We start from the raw sequence: 24,402 nt of genomic DNA on the forward strand, positions 1-24,402 counted from the left end.
TCTGCATGTGTTTTTATACACCAACATAAAGTGTGTAGTCAGTGAGAGCAAAATACTGAATGGTATTTTCAAGACAAATCAGTAAGAATGTTAATGTGTAATGTGAATGTAATTCTGGAAAAGCTTTTTTTTTTTTTTTTTTTGGTTCTCTTTCTCTTTTTTTGTCCTTCCAGTAAAGGCATACAGCCTATTTTTATTTGTATCCAGCTGTTTCCAGATGATGATGTATATACTGTTTACTTTGCTGTATTGGAAGCTGAAGACTTTTCTTCACTTTACCTGTTTGGTTGTGATGTTGCACTAAACACAACTGTAAGGTTGCTAGTGACAGGTTAAAAAAAATCTTGGCCGTATGATGCAAAGTGCTGATTTGGTATGAACTTGCTCTGCTGGTTCAGATTGTTTAAACATGTGTGGGTTAGCTCTGTGCCAGCAGTCACATCAGGTGTTGTCTGTGTTCCTGCTGCTGCTGACATACAGTGGGCATAGAAAGCACAAAGCCAGTGTAAACTGTGTATTCTGTGCTCTCATTACACGACAATGAGATTGTGTGACTGTGCCTGTTATTGATGTGGCTTGATGCATGGTGACTTGCAAATGGTCTTGCTGCCAACTGCATTTAAATGAGAGATTACTGTCCTTTCAGGCTTGCCTTTAAATAGACTGAAAAAAGCAGCTTATCGCTCACTAAGCTACACTGAAGGAAAAATTGGTGGATGCTTTTTCTTTTGTCTCATTCTGTTCATTTTTACTGTTTGCATTCATTTGGGGGCTTTCTTACTTTTGGCTGAATTTTGAGTTCCAGCAGCCAAGCCATAGGGGAAACCATCAGCTTACTTGTGATGATATAAAGGGTCTGAACTTCTCAGTTTGGCACTAGAATATAGTTCTGCAGTGGATCATCATTTGATTTATAGTATATTTATGTGCCTCTTGATCTTCTTTTATGAGCTCAGTAACCTCATACTGATACTTTCCCCTATCATCACTTTATAGAATAGTGCAGCAGCATACCATGGAAGTCTTAGGAGATATCTGCATGCCAGCCTTACGCATTTATGCCTGCATCCTCGCTGCATGGCATAATGCATATTGTGCTCAGCTTCTCTTTCAATCTTGTTGAAATGCAGGCTTTTAGTACATTTGTTTTTGACATCTTTGTTTGAGATAGCGCTTTGCAGCAGGGTTGAAATTAATGCAAACAGGAGTATCTGACAGAAATGGAGAGGCTGAGGAGAGCATTTTGTTGTAATGAGATAATGTCGCAGAAAATAAGGAACTGAGGAGCACCTGGGTTTTTTACATGAATTGAATTAATTGCCCCCATATGTCTAAAAAAATGCTTCTTTTCTGTGGAAAATGTGAGAGATCATTCAGCTGTGCAGAACAGCGTAGAGATGTGCAGACAGATAAATGACATAACTTGCTATCACATTTGTTCTTTTTAGTGGAATTGAAGCTTACACGTGAACTTGGGAGGAGGCAGAAGGTGTGACTAATTTTGTAGCACCAGCTATAGGAGGATGCCTTTTCCTGCAAGTTCAGAGACTTCCAAGACAGCCGATGTACTCCAGTTTGTAATTAAAGGAGGAGCATTGCAATGAGTTTGAAAAGCCATGTAGTCTAAGGCTTGATCTCCTATTAAAACCTGACTGAACAAAACACTACCCTTTACCTCCTCTCCTATTCAAAATAAATAAAAAGCATCCAGCCTAAGGGGCATTAACCTCTGTTAGAGATCAACTTGCGTGTGAAAACACTGGTACAGAAGCAGAGACTGCGCTGAATTATTTAGTGCAGCCCTCTGGCAAGTCCCTGGCCATTACATTTCGCCCTGTTAACTGTGTACAAGACCAAGGACTTGTGAGACCAGGCATTTTAGCTCCTTGAAAAGCTGAAGTACTGCCAGCTGTGGAGCAGGTAGAGACCAAGCGGGAGCTGCCTTGGTCGGAAGAAGTTCCCAGGAGTGTGCATGGGGTGAGGGCCTGCAGGGATCTTGAATGACAGGTGAGACAAAACCTTTGTTAGGGAAATATCTCCAGTAGTACTGGTCCTCCCCTGACCTTCCATTTTTTGTCTTGGAGGAACAAACTTCTGTCATCTGTTAGGACATAACTGAATGCTTTATTTTTTGCAGTTTATTTGGCCAAGTGAACTAGTTGATATTCCATATTAAAAGAGGTAGGTGTGTTGCTCATCATTAAGGAATTTCTCTGTTAGGGCTTTTGTTCTCAGGGTTGTGCTGGGACCTTGCTAGAAGCATCCTACAGACTGCAGTCAGAGACCTCAGTCAGCCCCTTTTTTGTCGCTTTTCTGGCAAGAGCTAAGAGCAGTCAGCAGGACTCCCTCCTGCTGTCCTGCCCTGACTGCAGCTGGGGCAGAGCCTTCTGCTGTGCCCAGAGGTTTCTGTGCAAATACTTTCTCTGCACTTCTCACAAAGCTACCTCATGTTGAGAAAGAGCTTACAAATCTTGGTGCGTAAAGGTCCAGTTGTTTCGAGAACTTCCTGTTCACACACACAAATGCAGAAGAGTGACTTTCTTCTGCTGGGAATGAGTGAGGTTCTCATGGTGGTGGTGAAATTTTCCCATTGTATATCAGTAGAGGATCTGGCTCTCTCAAAGCACCATTATGTGCATATTTAATTTGAATACAAATGCCTACATGTATACTTCTGGGCAATGTGTAACACTGTTTTGAATATTACTGTACCATTGCGTGCTGTGTCTACACTATATGTGGAGTTGCAAGTGTTGTTATAGATATAAAACAAATGAATTATTTCTGTTGCTCCTTATTCTCAATAGTTCAACTGGGAGAAATGATTTTTCTTTTGTTTACTATGTTATTAGATATATATATTAGATAAATATATATAATGCCTACAAAGAAACATTTGGCCTTTATCTCCCATTTTATTTTCACTTTGCTCTTCCTCTGTAGCCTTGAATTTTATTGCACTGCTTTAAAATAGGCCTTAGACTTTCTTCAATAAGTCAGTCATATTTACTGCAGTCTGGCTACAAGAACTGCCTGGTGAATGTTACAGAAATACCACTGAACATTAGGAAAGGCACACTTACTACTTTGTCCGTGTGATTTATGACTTAGGTAATTTCTTTTGTGTTAAACAACCGCTGTTGTGTTAACAGTTTCTCTATTGCTGCTTTGTCATCTTAGCATCGTCACAAAATCATAGAATGGACTGAGTTGAAAAGGACCACAATGATCATCTATTTTCAACCCCCAGAGCAGGCTGCCCAGAGCCACATCCAGCCTGGCCCCAGGGATGGGGCATCCACAGCCTCCTTGGGCAACTCGTTCCAGTGCTTCACCACCCTGTGTGAAAATTTTCCTCCTAATATCTAACCTAAACCTCCCCTGTCTTAGTTTGAAACCTTTCCCTCTTGTCCTATCATTATCCACTTACATTAACAGCTGTTCCCCCTCCTGTTTATATGGTCCCTTCAAGTATTGGTTGTTGCAGCTAAGCTTTATTACAAAGATCATTGAGTCTCAGTGGCTGCTCTGGGAAACTATCATGCCCCTCCTCTTACCTAAGCACAGTAAAATATATTTAAAAAATTGACCTGTATATTTTAAAAATTGACCAAGTAGCAAGATTTTATGAAGTGAGCCTTTTGAGCACTGAATAAATGTTGCAATGCATTTATGTTCAGATACAACAAAGCAGACCACCCAGTCTTGAAAAGTGTGTGAAAATGAGGCTGTCAGTGACTTAGATTCTCACATCTTTCATGTTGTAGTGTTATAAATTACATTATCTCATGACCTTATGTTTGGTGCATCACTGTGAGGTCTTGTCTTACAACTGTTTAAGTTGGACAACAGTTTCCCCTTACTGCAGGCAACAGATGGTGACTCGCATTCACTTTTAAGATGCTGGGACTTGCATTTTTTGGAAAAAAAGAAAAAGAGCCTTTTTATACCTCTTTGCATAAATATTTTCCTTAATGCATGTAACTGTGAGGTCTGCTTGTCCTTTTGTATTTACAGATAATATTCTTGAAAGCACTGTGTTCATACACGATTTCCTAAGCTATTATGTTGCTTATAATAGTTCATAAAGACATGAGTATGTATACTAAGTATATCTCAGAATGGAAGTAATTATTTCTATGGTAAAAGACTGCTGGGAACATAGATTTACGCATGCTGTGTATAGAAGAATACGGTTCAGTTGTTAAATGTTCAGCATTGTCTAACATGATGGGCTGGGCCTGGCAGACCACTGGAGATGTAGTTTTGCGTTCTACCAGCTTTGCTAGAGCTGGTTGCTAGTGAAGAAAGAGATATTGTCTAAATGAATTTGGAAAGGAAGAATCTCTACTTGGGTAAAGGGCGGATTAAGAAAGCATGGTGATGTGCAGCAGGGATCAGACATCACCATCTCTCTGTTGCCTGTGCCGCTTGACCTGGGTGCTGCCATGCCTCTGTCTCAAGGTACCTACATTCTCCTCTCCCTTATGCTGGATGCCTTGCTGGGATGTTTACCCAGTCCCTCCACAGAGTCTTTGTGCAGAACAAGGGCAGAGCCTGTCTCTGTTGACTGTTAAGCACCCTGGAGAAACCAAATAAAAATATGCATCCAAAAAACCTATTTGGTGGCTTGCAGCTGTAAATCCCATTAAAATCAATCACACACCTTCCTTATCTTCTTGGTGTCACTATCAGGGCAGCACTTTGAGTGATTATGAAAAGTATACTTCTCTTCACAGTCCCCAGAGATATCAAACCTGCCACTCAACTGCTCACAGCTTAAACGCATTTGAAGTATGACTGTCATCTCTGTAAATGCCCTTGCAGCTGCTACTACAGCTCCTTGAACCTGTCCTGTGCACAGGGCCTGCAAAATTTGCAGAATGCTGCTTTGTTTTTCACTTAAGGAACCCAGAATAATAGTCTTCGCTATCATTACACAAGTGGCAAAACTCTTCGTTTATGCACAAAGGGATTCTCCCATGCTCTTTAAAGAAAATGACAAGGACCTAAAGTTTATCAGGTTTTTTTTTTTTTTTTTTTTTTTTTTTTTAATTATTTAATAGGAGGTCCATGCAGCAAACCAGGTGGTTAACAAGAATTGATTGACAAGAATCTCTAGGGACTTTTGTGTAAGCTTTCTGCAGTCAGAGGTGTTAATGTGGCTCTGAAGTTCTTGGCTGTTACCAGCCTAGATGTTAATTGAGAAATCTCCTGATTCAGTGTGGTGTATAAGTAAAGCATAGGTACTTGTATAGGGTATAAATGTAAGTAAAATAACTGGCAGGATCTCAGTAGAAGTGCTGCCTGTATGTAAATTTACTTTCCCTAGAAGTCAAAACTGACAGATTCAGCACTATATAAACTTAAAAAATCGTGCATAGCATTGTCAAGAGAAAACAGCCATGACCAAGGACAGTTTTTTTTTTAATTTATTTATTATTTTTAAATTCTGAAAATTTGTTACGGCGACAATCTGCCCCAGCATCGTATTGACAAACCAGGCATGACCAAGGATTGTTTAATTCATTTCTTATGTGTTTATTTTATTATTTTGCCTCCTGGCTGGTGTCACGGGCCCTTCCTGATGACCTTGGCAGGCTGGCTGGATCCATGGCCCCTGCCTGCCTGCCTTGGCTGGCTGGCTGGAGTCGTGGCCCCTGCCTGCCTGCCTTGCCTGGTTGACTGGAGCTGTGGCCCCTGTCTGCCTGCCTTGGCTGGCTGGCTGGACCCATGGCCCCTGTCTGCCTACATTGCCTTGGCCTGCAGCGCTGGGTGCAGGTTGGGGTGCCACTCCATAGGATGCGAGGAGAGAGTGTCCAAAGGAGGGCTCCAGAGATGGAGGAGGATCTGAGGGCACAGTGTTTGAGGAGCAGCTGAGCACCGTGGCTGTGCTCAGCCCAGAGCAGAGCAGGTTGAAGGCAGCCCTCATGGCGGCTGCAGCTCCTGACAGGGAGCGGAGGGCAGCGCTGAGCTGTGCTGCCTGGTGACAGCGACAGGGCCCGAGGGAACGGCATGGAGCTGTGGCAGGGGGCCCCAGGGGCGGCTGGGGGTCAGGGAAAGGGCCTGCACCAGAGAGCGGTGGGCATGGAATGGGCTGCCCCAATGGGCAGTGGGCACGGCCCCGAGATGCTGCAGATGAAGGACTGTCTGATTTAGGTGGTCCTCTGCGGAGTGAGGGGTTGGACTTGCTGATCCTTGGGGGACCCTTCCAACTGCACATATCCATACCGTCCTAGGATCATAGAATTGCCTGCGTTGAAAAGGACCTCAATGATCATGTAGTTTCAACCCCCCTGCTGTGTGCGGGATCGTCAACCACCAGACCAGGCTGCCCAGAGCCACATCCGGCCTGGCCTTGAATGCTTCCAGGGAGGGGGCATCCACAACCTCCTTGGGCAACCTGTGCATCACCACCCTCTGTGTGAAAAGCTTCCTTTTAATATCTAACTGAAACCTGCCCTGTCTCAGTTTAAGACCATTCCCCCTTGTCCTAGCACTGTGACCCTCATCATCATCCATTCCCCTCCTCTTTATACGCTCCCCTCAAGTACTGGAAGGCCCTGGAGCCTTCTCTTTTCCAAGCTAAACAAGCACAGTTCCTTCAACCTTTCTTCATAGGAGAGGTGCTCCAGCCCTCTGATCATCTTAGTGGCCTTCCTCTGGACCCACTCCAAGAAGTTGACTTGTTATTAGACAGTGCCTTAACATATACCAAAACAAAACAAAACAAAAACAAACAAACAAAAAAAGACAAAAACCACCCAATTAGTCGTGTCTCTGAAAATTTGTTAGGAGAAACAGCCCCTGCATGGTCTGGAAAATCGGACATGACCAAGGATTGTTTAATTCATAACAGTTCTCTCTGTTTATTTTATTATTCTGAATCCTGGCTGGCATCACAGCCACTTCCTGACGACAGTTGTTCGATGGCTGGAGTCGTGTCCCCTGCCTGCCTGCCTTGGCTGGCTGGCTGGAATCGTGTCCCCTGTCTGCCTGCCTTGGCTGGCTGGCTGGAGTCATGGCCCCTGCCTGCCTGCCTTGGCTGGCTGGCTGGAGTCATGGCCCCTACCTGCCTGCCTTGGCTGGCTGGCTGGAGTCGTGGCCCCTGCCTGCCTGCCTTGGCTGGCTGGCTGGAGTCATGGCCCCTGCCTGCCTGCCTTGGCTGGCTGGCTGGAGTCTTGGCCCCTGCCTGCCTGCCTGCCTTGGCTGGCTGTCTGGAGTCATGGCCCCTGCCTGCCTGCCTTGGCTGGCTGGCTGGAGTCGTGGCCCCTGCCTGCCTACCTTGACTGGCTGTCTGGAGTCGTGGCCCCTGCCTGCTTGCCTTGGCTGGATGGCTGGAGTCGTGGCCCCTGCCTGCCTGCCTTGGCTGGCTGGCTGGAGTCATGGCCCCTACCTGCCTGCCTTGGCTGGCTGGCTGGAGTCGTGGCCCCTGCCTGCCTGCCTTGGCTGGCTGGCTGGAGTCTTGGCCCCTGCCTGCCTGCCTGCCTTGGCTGGCTGGCTGGAGTCATGGCCCCTGCCTGCCTGCCTTGGCTGGCTGGCTGGAGTCGTGGCCCCTGCCTGCCTACCTTGGCTGGCTGTCTGGAGTCGTGGCCCCTGCCTGCTTGCCTTGGCTGGATGGCTGGAGTCGTGGCCCCTGCCTGCCTGCCTTGGCTGGCTGGCTGGAGTCATGGCCCCTGCCTGCCTGCCTTGGCTGGCTGGCTGGAGTCGTGGCCCCTGCCTGCCTACCTTGGCTGGCTGTCTGGAGTCGTGGCCCCTGCCTGCTTGCCTTGGCTGGCTGGCTGGAGTCGTGTCCTCTGCCTGCCTGCCTTGGCTGGCTGGCTGGAGTCGTGGCCCCTGCCTGCCTGCCTTGGCTGGCTGGCTGGCTGGAGTCGTGTCCCCTGCCTGCCTGCCTTGGCTGGCTGGCTGGAGTCGTGGCCCCTGCCTGCCTGCCTTGGCTGGCTGGCTGGAGTCGTGGCCCCTGCCTGCCTGCCTTGGCTGGCTGGCTGGAGTCATGGCCCCTGCCTGCCTGCCTTGGCTGGCTGGCTGGAGTCATGGCCCCTGCCTGCCTGCCTTGGCTGGCTGGCTGGAGTCTTGGCCCCTGCCTGCCTGCCTGCCTTGGCTGGCTGGCTGGAGTCATGGCCCCTGCCTGCCTGCCTTGGCTGGCTGGCTGGAGTCGTGGCCCCTGCCTGCCTACCTTGACTGGCTGTCTGGAGTCGTGGCCCCTGCCTGCTTGCCTTGGCTGGATGGCTGGAGTCGTGGCCCCTGCCTGCCTGCCTTGGCTGGCTGGCTGGAGTCATGGCCCCTACCTGCCTGCCTTGGCTGGCTGGCTGGAGTCGTGTCCCCTGCCTGCCTGCCTTGGCTGGCTGGCTGGAGTCTTGGCCCCTGCCTGCCTGCCTGCCTTGGCTGGCTGGCTGGAGTCATGGCCCCTGCCTGCCTGCCTTGGCTGGCTGGCTGGAGTCGTGGCCCCTGCCTGCCTGCCTTGGCTGGCTGTCTGGAGTCATGGCCCCTGCCTGCTTGCCTTGGCTGGCTGGCTGGAGTCGTGGCCCCTGCCTGCCTGCCTTGGCTGGCTGGCTGGAGTCATGGCCCCTGCCTGCCTGCCTTGGCTGGCTGGCTGGAGTCGTGGCCCCTGCCTGCCTACCTTGGCTGGCTGTCTGGAGTCGTGGCCCCTGCCTGCTTGCCTTGGCTGGCTGGCTGGAGTCGTGTCCTCTGCCTGCCTGCCTTGGCTGGCTGGCTGGAGTCGTGGCCCCTGCCTGCCTGCCTTGGCTGGCTGGCTGGAGTCGTGTCCCCTGCCTGCCTGCCTTGGCTGGCTGGCTGGAGTCGTGGCCCCTGCCTGCCTGCCTTGGCTGGCTGGCTGGAGTCATGGCCCCTGCCTGCCTGCCTTGGCTGGCTGGCTGGAGTCATGGCCCCTGCCTGCCTGCCTTGGCTGGCTGGCTGGAGTCATGGCCCCTGCCTGCCTGCCTTGGCTGGCTGGCTGGAGTCTTGGCCCCTGCCTGCCTGCCTGCCTTGGCTGGCTGGCTGGAGTCATGGCCCCTGCCTTCCTGCCTTGGCTGGCTGGCTGGCTGGAGTCGTGGCCCCTGCCTGCCTACCTTGGCTGGCTGTCTGGAGTCGTGGCCCCTGCCTGCTTGCCTTGGCTGGCTGTCTGGAGTCGTGGCCCCTGCCTGCCTGCCTTGGCTGGCTGGCTGGAGTCTTGGCCCCTGCCTGCCTTGCCTTGGCTGGCTGGCTGGAGTCATGGCCCCTGCCTGCCTGCCTTGGCTGGCTGGCTGTCTGGAGTCGTGTCCCCTGCCTGCCTGCCTTGGCTGGCTGGCTGGAGTTGTGTCCCCTGCCTGCCTGCCTTGGCTGGCTGGCTGGAGTCATGGCCCCTGCCTGCCTGCCTTGGCTGGCTGGCTGGAGTCTTGGCCCCTGCCTGCCTGCCTTGGCTGGCTGGCTGGAGTCGTGGCCCCAGTCTGCCTGCCTTGGCTGGCTGGCTGGCTGGAGTCGTGTCCCCTGCCTGCCTGCCTTGGCTGGCTGGCTGGAGTCATGGCCCCTGCCTGCCTGCCTTGGCTGGCTGGCTGGAGTCGTGTCCCCTGCCTGCCTGCCTTGGCTGGCTGGCTGGAGTCGTGGCCCCTGCCTGCCTGCCTTGGCTGGCTGGCTGGCTGGAGTCGTGTCCCCTGCCTGCCTGCCTTGGCTGGCTGGCTGGAGTTGTGGCCCCTGCCTGCCTGCCTTGGCTGGCTGGCTGGAGTTGTGTCCCCTGCCTGCCTGCCTTGGCTGGCTGGCTGGAGTCATGGCCCCTGCCTGCCTGCCTTGGCTGGCTGGCTGGAGTCGTGGCCTCAGTCTGCCTGCCTTGGCTGGCTGGCTGGCTGGAGTCGTGTCCCCTGCCTGCCTGCCTTGGCTGGCTGGCTGGAGTCATGGCCCCTGCCTGCCTGCCTTGGCTGGCTGGCTGGAGTCATGTCCCCTGCCTGCCTGCCTTGGCTGGCTGGCTGGCTGGAGTCGTGGCCCCTGCCTGCCTACCTTGGCTGGCTGGCTGGAGTCGTGTCCCCTGCCTGCCTGCCTTGGCTGGTTGGCTGGCTGGAGTCGTGTCCCCTGCCTGCCTGCCTTGGCTGGCTGTCTGGAGTCATGGCCCCTGCCTGCCTGCCTTGGCTGGCTGGCTGGAGTCGTGTCCTCTGCCTGCCTGCCTTGGCTGGCTGGCTGGAGTCGTGGCCCCTGCCTGCCTGCCTTGGCTGGCTGGCTAGAGTCGTGTCCTCTGCCTGCCTGCCCTGGCTGGCTGGCTGGAGTCGTGGCCCCTGCCTGCCTGCCTTGGCTGGCTGGCTAGAGTCATGGCCCCTGCCTGCCTGCCTTGGCTGGCTGGCTGGCTGGAGTCATGGCCCCTGCCTGCCTGCCTTGGCTGGCTGGCTGGAGTCGTGTCCCCTGCCTGCCTGCCTTGGCTGGCTGGCTGGAGTCGTGGCCCCTGCCTGCCTACCTTGGCTGGCTGTCTGGAGTCGTGGCCCCTGCCTGCTTGCTTTGGCTGGCTGTCTGGAGTCGTGGCCCCTGCCTGCCTGCCTTGGCTGGCTGGCTGGAGTCGTGTCCCCTGCCTGCCTGCCTTGGCTGGCTGGCTGGAGTCGTGGCCCCTGCCTGCCTGCCTTGGCTGGCTGGCTGGAGTCCTGGCCCTTGCCTGCCTGCCTTGGCTGGCTGGCTGGCTGGAGTCTTGGCTCCTGCCTGCCTGCCTTGGCTGGCTGGCTGGAGTCTTGGCCCCTGCCTGCCTGCCTTGGCTGGCTGGCTGGAGTCATGGCCCCTGCCTGCCTGCCTTGGCTGGCTGGCTGGAGTCATGGCCCCTGCCTGCCTGCCTTGGCTGGCTGGCTGGAGTCGTGGCCCCTGCCTGCCTGCCTTGGCTGGCTGGCTGGAGTCTTGGCCCCTGCCTGCCTGCCTTGGCTGGCTGGCTGGAGTCGTGGCCCCAGCCTTCCTGCCTTGGCTGGCTGGCTGGAGTTGTGTCCCCTGCCTGCCTGCCTTTATTGGCTGGCTGGTTGCATCACAGCTGGTGTTCTGTTGTCAGGTATCCCGTATTTAGAGCTTTTGTTAAGGTGGTGGCTCATGGCATCATAAAGCCTTGGCTATGTATGCCTTAGAATGTCCCTTGAGAATTATACCATGGCTGCACTGGAGAATTGGGTGACTTTGTCCTGACAGTTGCCCTATGTGTCACCGCTGGAATTCTGAGGGGCTCCATTTCCAGGCCATTTCTCTATATTGTTTTTACTGTTGATTCCAATAAAGATCTGTTAGCTGTATCAATGAGTTTGTGGATGATGCTAAGCTGGGAGCAGTTTTGACCTCCTTGAGGATAAAGAGGCCTTGCCTTGAGATCTGGACAAAATGAGGGTGGTTCCCATCTGTACAAAGAAGGGCGAGCGCTGGGTTCTGCTCCTGGGATGCGGTGCCCTGGCTCTGTGTGCAGACATCAGGGGTGAAGTTCTGGAGCGCAGCCTGGCCAAAAGGGATCTGGTTTGACGGCAAATTGCATCTGAGGCAGCCGTGCGCCTGGCACTCAGAAGGGTCAACCGTGCCCTGGGGTGCGTCAGGCCCAGCACTGGCAGGCGAGGGAAGCGGCCGTCCCGCTCTGCTCTGCGCTGTGCGGCCCCAATGGGCAGTGGGCACGGCCCCGAGATGCTGCAGATGAAGGACTGTCTGATTTAGGTGGTCCTCTGCGGAGTGAGGGGTTGGACTTGCTGATCCTTGGGGGACCCTTCCAACTGCACATATCCATACCGTCCTAGGATCATAGAATTGCCTGCGTTGAAAAGGACCTCAATGATCATGTAGTTTCAACCCCCCTGCTGTGTGCGGGATCGTCAACCACCAGACCAGGCTGCCCAGAGCCACATCCGGCCTGGCCTTGAATGCTTCCAGGGAGGGGGCATCCACAACCTCCTTGGGCAACCTGTGCATCACCACCCTCTGTGTGAAAAGCTTCCTTTTGATATCTAACCAAAACCTGCCCTGTCTCAGTTTAAGACCATTCCCCCTTGTCCTAGCACTGCGACCCTCATCATCAGCCATTCCCCTCCTCTTTATACGCTCCCCTCAAGTACTGGAAGGCCCTGGAGCCTTCTCTTCTCCAAGCTAAACAAGCACAGTTCCTTCAACCTTTCTTCATAGGAGAGGTGCTCCAGCCCTCTTATCATCTTAGTGGCCCTCCTCTGTAGCCAGACCAAGAGGATTTACTTGTTATTAGACAATGCCTTAACATATACTAAAACAAAAGAAAACAATCAAACAAACAAACAAACAAAAAGGCAAAAAAACACCCAATTATTCGTGTCCCTGAAAATTTGTTATGGGGAGAATCTGCCCCAGCATTGTGTTGACAAACCAGGCATGAGCAAGGATTGTTTAATTCATTTCTTATTTGTTTATTGGCTGGCTTGGTAAAGAAGTGATACATCTCTTATAGCAGCCATAAAAATGTTTTCAAAATTCAGTGTTATTAACGTTTGGTGATACCCTTGTTATCATGTGTTATCACTACTGAACGTCTGGCAGGAAAATCTGGAGGAATGTGGATTCAGAAAGTGATAACAATCTGTGAAATAGACACAATTGTACCAGCACTGCATATGTACTGTGGCTGTAGTCCTCTCTGTCAAGCACATGTATTACTGTCTAGGTGCATTGCAGTCCTTTCTTTATTGTGTGTGAATATGCAAGGATATAGACTGTCTGCTATACATACAACATCTGGAATCATTATATTAACAGTAAAATAATTGCAGTAAAATATTTAGTAGAGTTTTTAAAGATAGGAAAGGAGTTGATCAAACGTAGTACGAAGTTCTTCTTGTTGCCTTCAATTCTATGGGTTCCATTTCCACTGCAGTCCATAGGTCAACTCATGCCATTAACCGAACTAACGCTTTATACTCAAACCCACCATTAAGTAGATATAATTCTAAATTAAAGGAAGACTGAAGTAAAGGAAGAGGTGCTTTAGTATTAAGGTTTAAATGTGACATTAGCTTCCTTTTGAAGGCTGAAGTTCAGAGGGGAGGATGAAGAGGGCTGACATGGGACAGAGCATGGAGGGATGAGTGCTTTGCACAGCAGTGGGAGGCTACGAGAGGGTAAGAAGGGGAGATGTAAACGTACCAAGGTGAGAATAAAAGAGAGATTTTGAAACTAGAGAAAAAAACACAGTGGCCTAAACAGGAAAGTGAAACAGGAATGTTTAAAGGGGGCAGGAAAAACAAAGGCTCTGAAATTAACCATTTTGATATGAGGATGTCTAAAAATAGGATGGGTGTGATGGCAAATTGGAAGTGCTGTTGAAGATGACAGGAACTTGTATTTTGCAAAATAAGTGATCCAGCATCAAGAATTATGCAGCCTAGTATTTCACTATGAAAGTAACTTAATTTTGTCTTTGAGATCTGTCTGGTAGTAGATGGTTTAATCCTGTTTTTGAATCACATGGCTTTTTCCATTTCATTTGGAAAATTCATTTTTGCCTTTTTTCCCTAAAATCTTTCCTTTAATTATTAGTAACTTCTTATTCTGGAGAGTTGTAAGGTATGGATTACGAAAAAAACGTTTTTGTATCCTCATGAGCTTTCTGCCTTATTCCCTATATTTTTTAACTCCACACTTCATAAGATAAGGAGTAGTGAAACTGTAAACAGTAAGCAAAGGGATTAGTGTTTCTTAAGCATTCCTCTCTCTTCATTGAGTCTAAACTGACATTTTTATTTCAAGGATCAGTGTAAAACAACAGCTACAATTTGAGCTTGATTTTTTTTTTTTTAAATTTAAAGAATAGACTCATAAAATTAGAAATGCTGCCACAGAATATTTCCCTTGTTTCTTGCATTTGTTGTGTGACAGCTGACTGGCTGGCTTTGTAGTTGTGCAAGTGGTACAGATGTGGTCTGTAAGTGATGTTCCATGTGGAAGAAAGCAGTGTGCTCCTGTGCACCAGGCTGCTCACAACAGAGCTCATACTGGAGTAATCCTTGGTGCAGCCCAATCCGAGCTATGTTTGGGATTTACTCTGTTTCTGTATTCCTATTGTATCCATCCATGGTATTATTCAACTGATAAAAAAGGCTGATTGCAACTAACATAAAAAGATGATAATGATTTTTAAAAAGGATGGTAAATTACAAATATTAGTAGAAGTAAGAGAAGCAATTCTAAGTATAACAGCTTAAAAACCAAAAACAGTTAGGAGAAAATGCTTGGCCAGTTATAGTAGCAGTTCAGGCTGAAAAGAGATACATGTCAGATTCTGAGATGACAGGCATGTTTGCTCTCAACATTCAGCTCTGAAAATGGTACGCATCTAACCTTGCAAGAACAGTCTTATTTAAGGAAGATTTTGTGTGACTGAAAGTCATTTCTGCCACTTCAGCCCCGTACACTCATTTGTAATGGAAAGGAAAAAAAAGAAAAATCAGGATTGGTGTTGTTTGGAGTGACAATGCAGAATCCTTAGGAAATGTGGTCGAAGATGAGGTGTTTCAGGGGACACCATGGTCTCCCTGTGGAGAGGTGAGCATGCAGACCATGGGAAATACTGTGCACTACTGCAGGATGCTGGTGGCTATGGGGATGATGAAACAGCTGAGTGCTTCTTCCAAAGCCATGAGAAGTTATTCAGCATGTTTGAACAAAGAGACTCATTTGTTGTATGATGAACATGGGAAGGAGCCTCGTGCCTGTCAGAGCAGTTGGCTGTAACTGTTCCTTTCAGCCGCGGAAATTTCTATGGTGCCACAGAGTGCTTTGATGCTGGCTTCTGGCATGCTGCTCTTTGCAGGCGATAGAGCTCATTCTGTGGTAACTGCATAGTGTAGGGGTGGCATAAGCATCATTTGGGAGAATAAAAGGGTGAAATATTCTTCTGCATTACGTTTTCCAAAAAACTCCGGTTCAGACAGTTACAGAGCAATCGTGGTGGTGAGGAGCAGTGTTGGAGCAAGCGGTCCTCTGCCTTGAGGAAATACGGCTTCATCTGAATTTCCTCCTGTAGACATGTCAGACACCTCTTATTGTTTGGTGCTTCTCAGATCCTTTTCCTGCTTTTTTTTGTTCTTTTTTGAAGCCATTGTATGGCAGGTTTTTCTTGGCTGGTTGCTCTATTTACTATAAAGAAAACAAAATATCGAAAAACACACTTGGGCAGATATCTGGGAACTACCATTGGTAGAATTACATCAGTACTATTGTTTTGTAATTGAAGTCTAAAGTATTTAAAGCACTCCTGATTTTAATTCTTTTTTTTAACACGAGTGCTTTTGTAAATAGTAAAATACTCAGATTCATTGACTTGCTTGATCTCAGGTATTTTTAATTAAGATTCACATATATTTGCATAGATCAAGATGAAAGGAATTAGGTGAAAGATTGTTTAAAGGCAAATTTTTACATCACCTTTGCTTGTACAGGCATAAAAACAGTGCTGCTTTCAAAGTGGAAGTAAAAAACTGGAGGTTCTGTGTAGTACTGCTGAAAAGGTTGTGATAAGATTGCGAGAGAAGAACATGTTCATGAATTTGTTGGAGGTGGGAAAGTTCCTGGATGTTTATGAAAGCTTATTCATTTTTCAGGGGCAGGTGACTATAAGTGCAAAATTTGACAAAGGCATTTACCTCCCGGAAGATGCTGAGTTTTACTTTGTTTATGATGGATCCATGAAGAGGCACATAATGTTTGCTGAGCGTATTGGTGACAATGCTCTTCAGTCCCTTGTTCCAGGTGAGTGCTATTTGTGTTTCATGTCTTAGCAACACCCCAGCCCCCTTCTAAAGCTGGGTACAACTGGATTTTTTGAGTAACTGTGTTGTGTGGCTTTATAGAGAGTGTAGGAATTGAGTGATGGCCCGCTGGATGCAGGCTGTGTTTGACTGGCCATAGGTGGTGATGCCATTCATAGTTGTCTGCACTGACACAGTGTCAGGCAAAGAAGGGAGCAAAGACGGTTGGGTGTACATGAAAGTACGTTTTCAGGCATGGCATAATTTTTAGCCTGATTTACTTAATTCTATCCAACAAATCCAGCTTATGGTTTGCCTCTTGCCATTTGCCATCACTGCAGAAGTCTGCACTTTATTCTGGCAGCAGTCTGACTGTGGCAGCAGTCAGCCTGGCTTGCAGGGCTCACCTGGCAGCTGCCCAGTGTTCTCGAACCTATGTGGAGCCATGGGGAGAATTACCCAGGGGTGCCTTGCTGTGAGAGGGTGATGTGGGTTCCCTCACAGCCAGGTCTGCCTTGGCATTGTCCCCCTTGCTGGTGTGGTTTAAACCCCGGCTATTGTCTTTACTACTTGCTTTGTATCCTGTCTGTGGGAGAAGGTGGCTATAAATGTGGTGTACTTACATAGTAGGTTCTGCTTGTTGTTTGTCCTTGTTTTCTAAGGAAGATTCAGACTGTGAAAGTAACTGGCATACTGGTTAGTAACTAATACAAAAAGGAAACGTTGCCACAGATAGGTGGTGGCTGCTTGAGCTGGTAAATAGTAAATGTTATCTGATGGAAAATGCAGTGCTAGGTGCTCACAGGGTAGCAAAGCCATTTTTTTGAAAGTCCTGAAATGGCACTGCTGCATAATTACTTCTCAGGTAGAAATAAAAACAGGAGGCAACAGACAGTGCTTAATCTGCTGCCTGCTCTCAACAGAAGCCATCAGCAGATGAAAATGAGGAGGTTAAAGTATATCCTTAGTGTAGTTGGTGTTTTATACCGGCCAAATTAAACATAAGAGAACGCACGGCACTTCAGAAACAGTTGCAGATGTGGTAAGCATGTGTTGGCTTCTGCAGCTAATGGATTGCCTAAGTACTTTGAGTTCTGAGGGCCTGTTTTGTGATGTCTAGGTTTACACACATAGTACCTCATGGTTAGCTCTCCAATGGGAGCTGTGTGTACAGTGTGCACTGCTTGTAGATATGTGATATCTGTTCCTGATGAGATGGCAGAGAAGGAGGAAAGACGTGTGTGGTACGTAAGATTTTTGAATGGGAGACTCCCTTGGGCTTTGAGGATCCTGGTTGTAAGTTAGACAGTTGATACAGCATTTAATCAAGCCTGTTTACGGTACAAACCATGCATTTGTTAAAAGCACCTAGATTTTGGCCCACATGGAAATGCTGGGTGAGTACAAAATGGGTATTCATAAATAGATAATTCCTTAGCGTTTGTGTTGCGGGCTACAAGTGATATATTTTATTGATATCTTGTTTTTCATAATTCTTAACCAGAAATTTTCCTGTTTTTGTTTGTGGCATTTCCCTCTGGTCACATCAACTCATATTCTGCTGTGATGAAGAACCTCCACCTAGAAAAACTGTCTTTGCAATGAACTGTCAGTAAAATCAGGGAATCTGGCTGTTCAGATCCAAGCTGATCACAAAAAAATGTTTGGTGGATGCCCTAAAACAAGTAGATGAAGGGAAGAATGAAATTGTTGTTGATCCTCCATCATAGAGAACTGAAAAGGAGGAAAAATTAATGTATTTCCTAAACAGTAACAGTTTTAATGATTACTTTATGTTGCGATTTCAGGCCATGGATGCCAGGAAGCAGTTTCTGTCTCTGTGTTAATGTATGCAAGGGGATCCTCACCTGTGGCCCTCGGCAGCTGTCCTGTCACTTACAGGGAGAACTTGTCTTGCAAGTTGTCTCGTTTTCTGGTCAGTCACACAGAATATGTCAGTGCCACAAGTCACAAGATGCTACTGGATAAATTTGGGCTAACAGTAAAAGATCTGCAGTCCCTGGATACTGATTTGACGATGGCCATTGCTCACGAAGAATTGCCATCAACGTGGAGCATCCTCGGAAGCTGCTATGAAGGAGGTAATATTTTATTTATTATAGAGTTGGAAGGCTTCTAGTGATGGCTTGCTGCAGAGGTTCCCAGACCTTCTGGTTTATTTTGTGGTTCTGATGATAAAATATTAAGTATGAGAGCAGTAGTCAGAGATTTGGTTTGTGCCCAGAAATTTGAAAAGATATTGTAACTGGATATTGTAACTCAGTTTCTTTAGAAGATTTTTGTACCTTGACTTACTGTCAAAAGAAGAAATTCTTTTTATGAATAGACATCACCTTTACAAGATTTAAATGCTGTCAGTTTTAAAAACATGAACAAGAATTGCAGTAATATTCTTATCAAATGATATGTTTTAATTGTGTAAACAAAAAGGAGACAAAGTATACATCCCAAAAACAGAATTATGTGTTGCTATAGGTCTTTGGATATGTAAAGCAAAGGTACTGTTTATCACAGTTCTGTCAGCTTCTACTCTTTATTTTGCAACTTTGATCATTTTGAGGCAGAGTATCATTTAACAAATTTTGTGGCTTTTTTTTTTTTTAATAGGAAATGGAAGGAAAATATAAACAAAACCTTACGTTAGGGTACTGTAACAAAATCAGGTGAAATTTGCCCAGTTTTATGTTTCGTTGCAGACTTAAGGCTGCAGTTAGATTTTGCTGAAGAGTATAATTTTTTTTGCAGACTGAGCTGATTTATAGCTGGGGTTGGAAACAGTGTTAAACTTGATGGCTACACATGTTTTTCATTGAAAATTTGGTACTTTTGGCTGTTTTCCTTTAAGTACTTTTAACTGCTGGAAGTTGGAGGACAGGCAGTTTCCATATGAGCCAAACCAAAAGAGAGATTGATGCAAGCTTTTGGGAACTAAAAAACACAATGCTTAGCCCATTTCTTTCGGTGAGGTATTTTTTCCTGTCTTAAATCTTCCTAATTCTTAATGACAGGTAGCTTGAAATCTGCTGCTATCTTCCTCAGGAGAAGAGTGGGTTTTGTCTGTCTGCTGTAAACAGTTCTTTCAAGAGATATAAAAACAAATACAGTGCCTCACTCAAGTATGGGCTAGACATTGACTTCACTTGTTTCATTTTGGTGTGTAGTAAATATTTGTTCATATTGCTCAATGGCTGGAGTGACTATTGGAGCAATGAAGACCTTGATTGAAAGCCTGAAGAAATCAGATATAGTTTTTCACATACTTTGCTAAGCTTTTTGTCAAAATGAGCTGTAGTCTGGCCAAGAAGTATCATCAGGATACCACAGCTAATCAGAGATGTTCAGGCAAAGCCAGCTGCTTACCTGAGAAGTTTCTGTGGGAGGTATTGTAGGTCTGGTGTGCAGCCAGTACTAGGCAGTACTAGGCTCTGCTAGGGCAACTGATACACAGATGCATGATTTTTGAGCATTTGGTTATGCTAGTTTTTTAAAAGCATGCTGACTCAGTGGTCATTCCAGCCTCTCTTGGAGGAGTGTGTGTTTAACTGAGGGGTCACGTTGACATTCATACCTTACCCATTGCTGATAAATGAAGCAGGGATCTTTGGTCAGGATTTGTGCAGCACAGTAAATGTACGGTGGTAGGATTATGTTGGTACAACAGAGAAGACTGAGGCTGAACCAGGACAAAAAGGATCCTGGCCTTTGGGATGAGTTTGCTGTGTCTGTGGTAATGCTGGTAGCTGGTGGAGAGTCTTCCAGACCCAGGGAAAATAAGTCTTAACTCTTGGCCTTTTGGGCCATGTTTCTGAAGGGTTCTTAAAATGTATTTCTTGAAAGAGTGGCCTGGGTAGCACAAATATCTGATTATGGCCCTGCACAGAGATAGAACAAGATGCTGCCTCAGTGTGCACACGGACAGCTTGGTAGGAGGGCATCTCACCTACAGTAATTGATTATTCAGCATTTTACTTCAAAAATCTCTGCATAGATCTTTACAAATAATTAGTATTTTCTCTGTTTGGTCATTGAGTTCATCTTTTTTTGGTCTGTGTAAGCTTTTGTCATCTCCTGAATCCTTTATTTTCTGAAAGCATACTTTTCCTTTGTCTCATAGCCAAATTCTCTTTAACCTGAGCCTTAGAAGCACTGATTCACATTGCACATCCTCACTGTCCCTGTCCCAGTGTTTTTGTCCCAAAGCCATGGGTTGCATGTGGCTGAGCAAGCCCTGTGAATGCTGAAGAGTAGCAGGTGCCCCTACAACTCCTTGCCCTGAGCGTTCCATAGTGTCTTGGCACCTGATGATGTCTGGATATTCCTTTCAGAATCGATATTCTAATAGATTTTGGGTGGTACAGCCCATCACTGGCTCAGATCTTGTGCCCATGAGACTGAATTGCTGTTGATTCTTTCAGTTTTCAAAGATACTGGGCTATTTATATTACAAAAAATTACTTCTGAATGACGCACTGAGGAAATTGTTGTACCATCTGGTGTTTTTGGACCTCTTTCATTTTTATGAGGATTTAGAGATGTATGGAAAGATAGAAGAATAATTTATTCATAAGAGTTTTGGTATCTGGAAAAAGTGATTGTGTTCCCTTTATAAGGCATAAGAAGGACCAGGTACAAAGAGACTGAATTGTCTGGAGGGCATCGCAAATAATTCAGGAATTCAGTGCCATTGCACAGGTCAAGACTTGTTATCCACATTATTTAAAGTTTGACAAAGGAAACGAGAGCATGAACTTCCTGTTCATTCTGGCTCGTCACAAGTGCCTGTTTGACAGTGGTGTCAGGAGCTACCTGCTCGTGGAAGTGGATCTGACAGTCCTACACCTGCCCACAGACAGCGTGCTGCCAGAGAAACTGAGGAACTGATTGCGGTGTGTGCTTGGGCACTCCTTGGTGGGTTTGAGGAAAGGGGAGAGGGAGAAGGGAGGAGAGGGAGGGAGAAGCTACTTATTTGCTATTGGCACCTTCGTAAAGGCTATTTTCTTTCAGAAGGTTGGATTACTCCATTTATGAAGATGGTCAGAGTTAAGTCAAATAACATGTTGCAGGTCAAAAATTGAGAATCTTCCAATTTTTTTAATATTTATGAAAGAAAAAAGAATAAGATGGAGTGTTCCATCGAGATGAGAAAAAATGCTTCAGAGTGAACTTTGGAGAGTATCTCTTTGCCTCCCACAGCAGGGTCAGATGAGGGCCATTTTTCTGAACTGGCAGCCCCTACAATCCATCAGGCATGGGCACAGCATCTTCTCTGCAAATGTTATGTCCTTGGTACACTCAGGCTTTTATCCCCTGACTATTTTTGGGGGGTGTGGGTGTGCAGGGGCACAGAACCTGCAGCGGCTGAGGTTCTCGATTTGCTTTAAGGGCACTGCTGTGAGGCCAGGTTCAGTTGTCTGGGTGACCTAACTGTGGTGGTAGTTAAGCACAAGCGTGCTGCCAGCTTTGTCACTATTTACTTTTTTTGAGGAAGTGTGCTCATTTAGGTTTCGGGCTTAGTGGAAGCAATAAAATTACACTCTGAATTGTGAAAATTAATTGTGGCTCATAGGGAAGGGAACAATGTCTATACTTGTTTGATCCTTTTTTTATGAACAATTTTCATTTTATTTCATAAATGAGTGGTCATTATTTTCTAGGAGTATGTTTTACAGAATGACCTGAAGCATCCAACCTTGCTGCTTCATAGTTTGCCTTTCAGGAACACTGTTCTGTGTTCTGTTGCATTTTTGGCATTTTCGATTTCCTCCGCCAGCCTCTTTCTATGTAAATCCTGTTATTGTTCCTGCTTACTGCTAAACATGGTCCTGCTACACTGCATGGCTAGTGTATGTCTTATTTTTTGTCAAAATTAAAGACAATTGACTGTATATTTTCTTCAGTTGTGTATTTCAACTTTTATTTTCCTGTGGGGAAAAAGAAAAAAAGGAAGAGAGGCATAAAATGTCTGTTGTCCTCCATGACAAAAGGAAAATACTGGGAACAGCTGAAAAAAATTTATAGAGTTGGTGAGACTTGTGAGGGAATATATATAAATATTTGTATTGCTCAGCCAGCTTTCAGCATTAGAGAAACATTCCCTGCAGGAGTTTTTCCCATTAGAAATAGTGTAGGGCAGATAGATGGGGAAGTTAGCACAGGTACTGGCTGGCAGAGAGGTGTCACCAGTCCTGCTGCTGTTCAAGAGTGTGGGCACGAGGCAGGATGCTGGTAAGCATGCTTGAACCTGTTGATTCCTGGCATTCACATATCCTAGTCTCCTGGTCTGTGGCTACCTGGTCTGCAGAGAGGTCCTGACCATGAAGGAGCTTTTCAGGGAAAGGATTGATGACACGGAGGAGATGGTGACATGCAGAGTGATAGTAAAGTGAGCACTGGTAAACTGAAGCTTCATCTGCAGGTGTAGGTGATTGTGCTATGCTGTGCCTTTACCATGTGGGGCTGGTGATGGGAGCCTCTTGTGACGGGACAGCTGATAAAGGCACCCTAAAGTCACCTTCCATCATCTCTTCTTTCCCTCTGTAGAGTTGATGCCAGCTTGGTGGTTGCTGGTCTGGTTCAGCCAGACACAGGGCAGAAGATATGACTGGCTGTGGTGACCCATTTCCTTGGCCCTGTCTAGCAGGCTTTATCTCAGGTAGATCAAAGGATGTTGGTGCAGATGAGAATAATTTCAGCTAGAAGGAACTTACACATATGATCATTGAGTCCAACTGTTTGATTGATGAAGGTACTATATGGAGGGCAAATGATGATGTGAGGAATGGGGAGGACAAAGGAAAAATGTGATGTTCCAGGTAAGTGGAAAGGGAGCTGCCACCTCAGCCCTGACATCATTCATTGAAATGCTCGCCATGTTAAGCGCATACCTGTGCTTCTGCAGCAGTGGGGTGTTGCTGAACATGTTCTTATAAACAATCTCATACCTCAAATGGAAAATGAAAAAAAATGAAGAGTAATGCATAAAAGAATGAAGCCTGGAAAAACTGGAATTCGTCAGCTGATTTTGATGTCTCTCTCTGCTTTTCACGTCTCAAGTCTTGAGTTTTTAGTCTCCTTCCAGGAATGAATGAGATACATAGCCCAGAAAGGGCCTAGTCATTTCTGTCAGAGAGAAATATTTGTTTTTGGTTTATCGTTTTGGACATAGGAAGGGATTCAGCTGCAAAGAAGAACAAAGACATTTATTTAATGCTTAAAACAGATTGTGTTTGGCTCAGCTCTGTTTAACTCAAACAGAGTGTTTTGGCTGGAGGTCTGGGATGCGATGCATCCAACAGCATCCTGATAGTGCATATCCTTTACAGAATCACTTGCCTTTGGTATCTAACACTGTATGAATCAGCCAGCAGTGCATCTTTCAAATGTTATTCATAGCTGTTTTTGTGTCTTGATGGAAAATGACACTTTATAACCATTTCAATATGAATTTATTGAAGAAATCTTATGTTTTCATTGTTTTCTTGGTTTTCTTCCCTTTTCTGCCACTGAATGCAGTTCAGTGAATTATTGTACTTGTTTTTCACCACATCTTTATTTTTTGTTTCTTGATGTGGTGTTTTTTTATTGCTTTGTTTGTATTGCCATTTTGCCACATTTAGAGTCTTCCTTAAGGGAAGTGTAAATGAAAATGAAAAAATACAGGAAAACACCATTTGTTGCTTCACACTGATGAACCAGAAGAAGAGAAGTAAGAGAAAAAGGAAACTGTTCTTAAATATATATATATATTATTATAAGAAAGCACCATTAAAAAAAGTTGTTTCAGATTCACTTCTTGTAGTGGAAAATCTTTACTTTTTAGGCTGATCTAGCTAAGAAAACTTATTACCAATCATCAAGTCTTTTCTTTTTCCTCTCCCTCCCTTTCTTCCCCTGCTTGATATTGTGAGTCATGGAGAAGAATCACAGCAGAAGTTGGATGCAAAGGGTCACTGGATGTGATCTGTTCCTCTCCTCTGCTCATGGCTAAAATCAGAGTTGGATCAGGTTGCTCAGGCTCACGTTTTGAGTACCTCAGAAAGATGGAGAGTCTGTAACCACCTTGGGCAGCCTGTCCTAGTGTTTGGCCATCATTGTGGTGAAAAATGTTTTCCTTGTATTGAAGGAAGTAATTTATCTTTGTCCTGAAGACTTTAAAATTTGTATTTCAGATTTAGGTATTCTAAAGCTAGTAATAATCAGTGTAGATCATCAATGCTCTGCTTGCTTGTAGGCAAGCAAGGTGGGAGTAGTGAGGAGAGGAGTACAGCAAACAACTCTACAGCCTGTAGAGTTGCAGGCAGCAGAGGGATGTTTCCTCAAGTGCTGTTTCCAGCTACGTACATGAGAGGTGAAAACAACTGTGTGAGCTGCCATGCTGGGTCTGATACAACATGCTTTTAAGCTGGCCATGAGCAAATTTAAGCTAATGCTACATATATAGATTATTAGGTAGGACAGATAAAAATTAGTTAAGAGAATGTTTGTGGTGAGGTCATAGAAGATGTTACTGTAGATTATAAGGCAATAGAGATCAATAGCTATTATTTAAGTTATTTTTAAGCCTATATTCTTTTGTGACAGACTTTCTCATACTATGTCATTTTTAGGATTTGGCCTCCAAAAGTGTAACTTTACTTACTGCGTTGTCAAAGCATAGGGGAGGCTATTCCTAATGGTGGAATTCTTTCCAAGGGCTCCTTTT

At 46.4% G+C, this 24,402-nt stretch overlaps 1 protein-coding gene and 1 long non-coding RNA gene across 9 annotated transcripts in view; one reads left to right on the top strand and one right to left on the bottom strand.

Annotated features, from left to right (window-relative positions):
• The window catches only part of ARHGEF28 (Rho guanine nucleotide exchange factor 28), a 138,788-nt gene that overhangs the window by 16,868 nt on the left and 97,518 nt on the right, over window positions 1-24,402 (top strand). For 7 of the 8 annotated variants that reach the window (XM_052701265.1, XM_052701258.1, XM_052701261.1 and 4 more), the window contains exons 3-4: window positions 15,534-15,681; window positions 17,489-17,782. In XM_052701265.1, coding sequence (XP_052557225.1) covers window positions 15,534-15,681; window positions 17,489-17,782 — 442 coding nt within the window. Of the gene's footprint in view, window positions 1-1,784; window positions 2,008-15,533; window positions 15,682-17,488; window positions 17,783-24,402 lie in introns of those variants that run through there. The other variant, XM_052701264.1, reaches the window with a different exon arrangement.
• On the bottom strand, window positions 7,048-9,710 carry LOC128089650 (uncharacterized). The gene is made up of 3 exons (XR_008210634.1): window positions 9,069-9,710; window positions 7,397-8,176; window positions 7,048-7,152 (listed from the first exon to the last, which is right to left on the bottom strand). It is a non-coding gene; the product is annotated as an uncharacterized LOC128089650 (long non-coding RNA).

Source organism: Tympanuchus pallidicinctus, unplaced genomic scaffold (assembly GCF_026119805.1).
Source record: "Tympanuchus pallidicinctus isolate F22 unplaced genomic scaffold, pur_lepc_1.0 scaffold4, whole genome shotgun sequence".
In the NCBI taxonomy this organism is placed as follows: domain Eukaryota; kingdom Metazoa; phylum Chordata; class Aves; order Galliformes; family Phasianidae; genus Tympanuchus; species Tympanuchus pallidicinctus.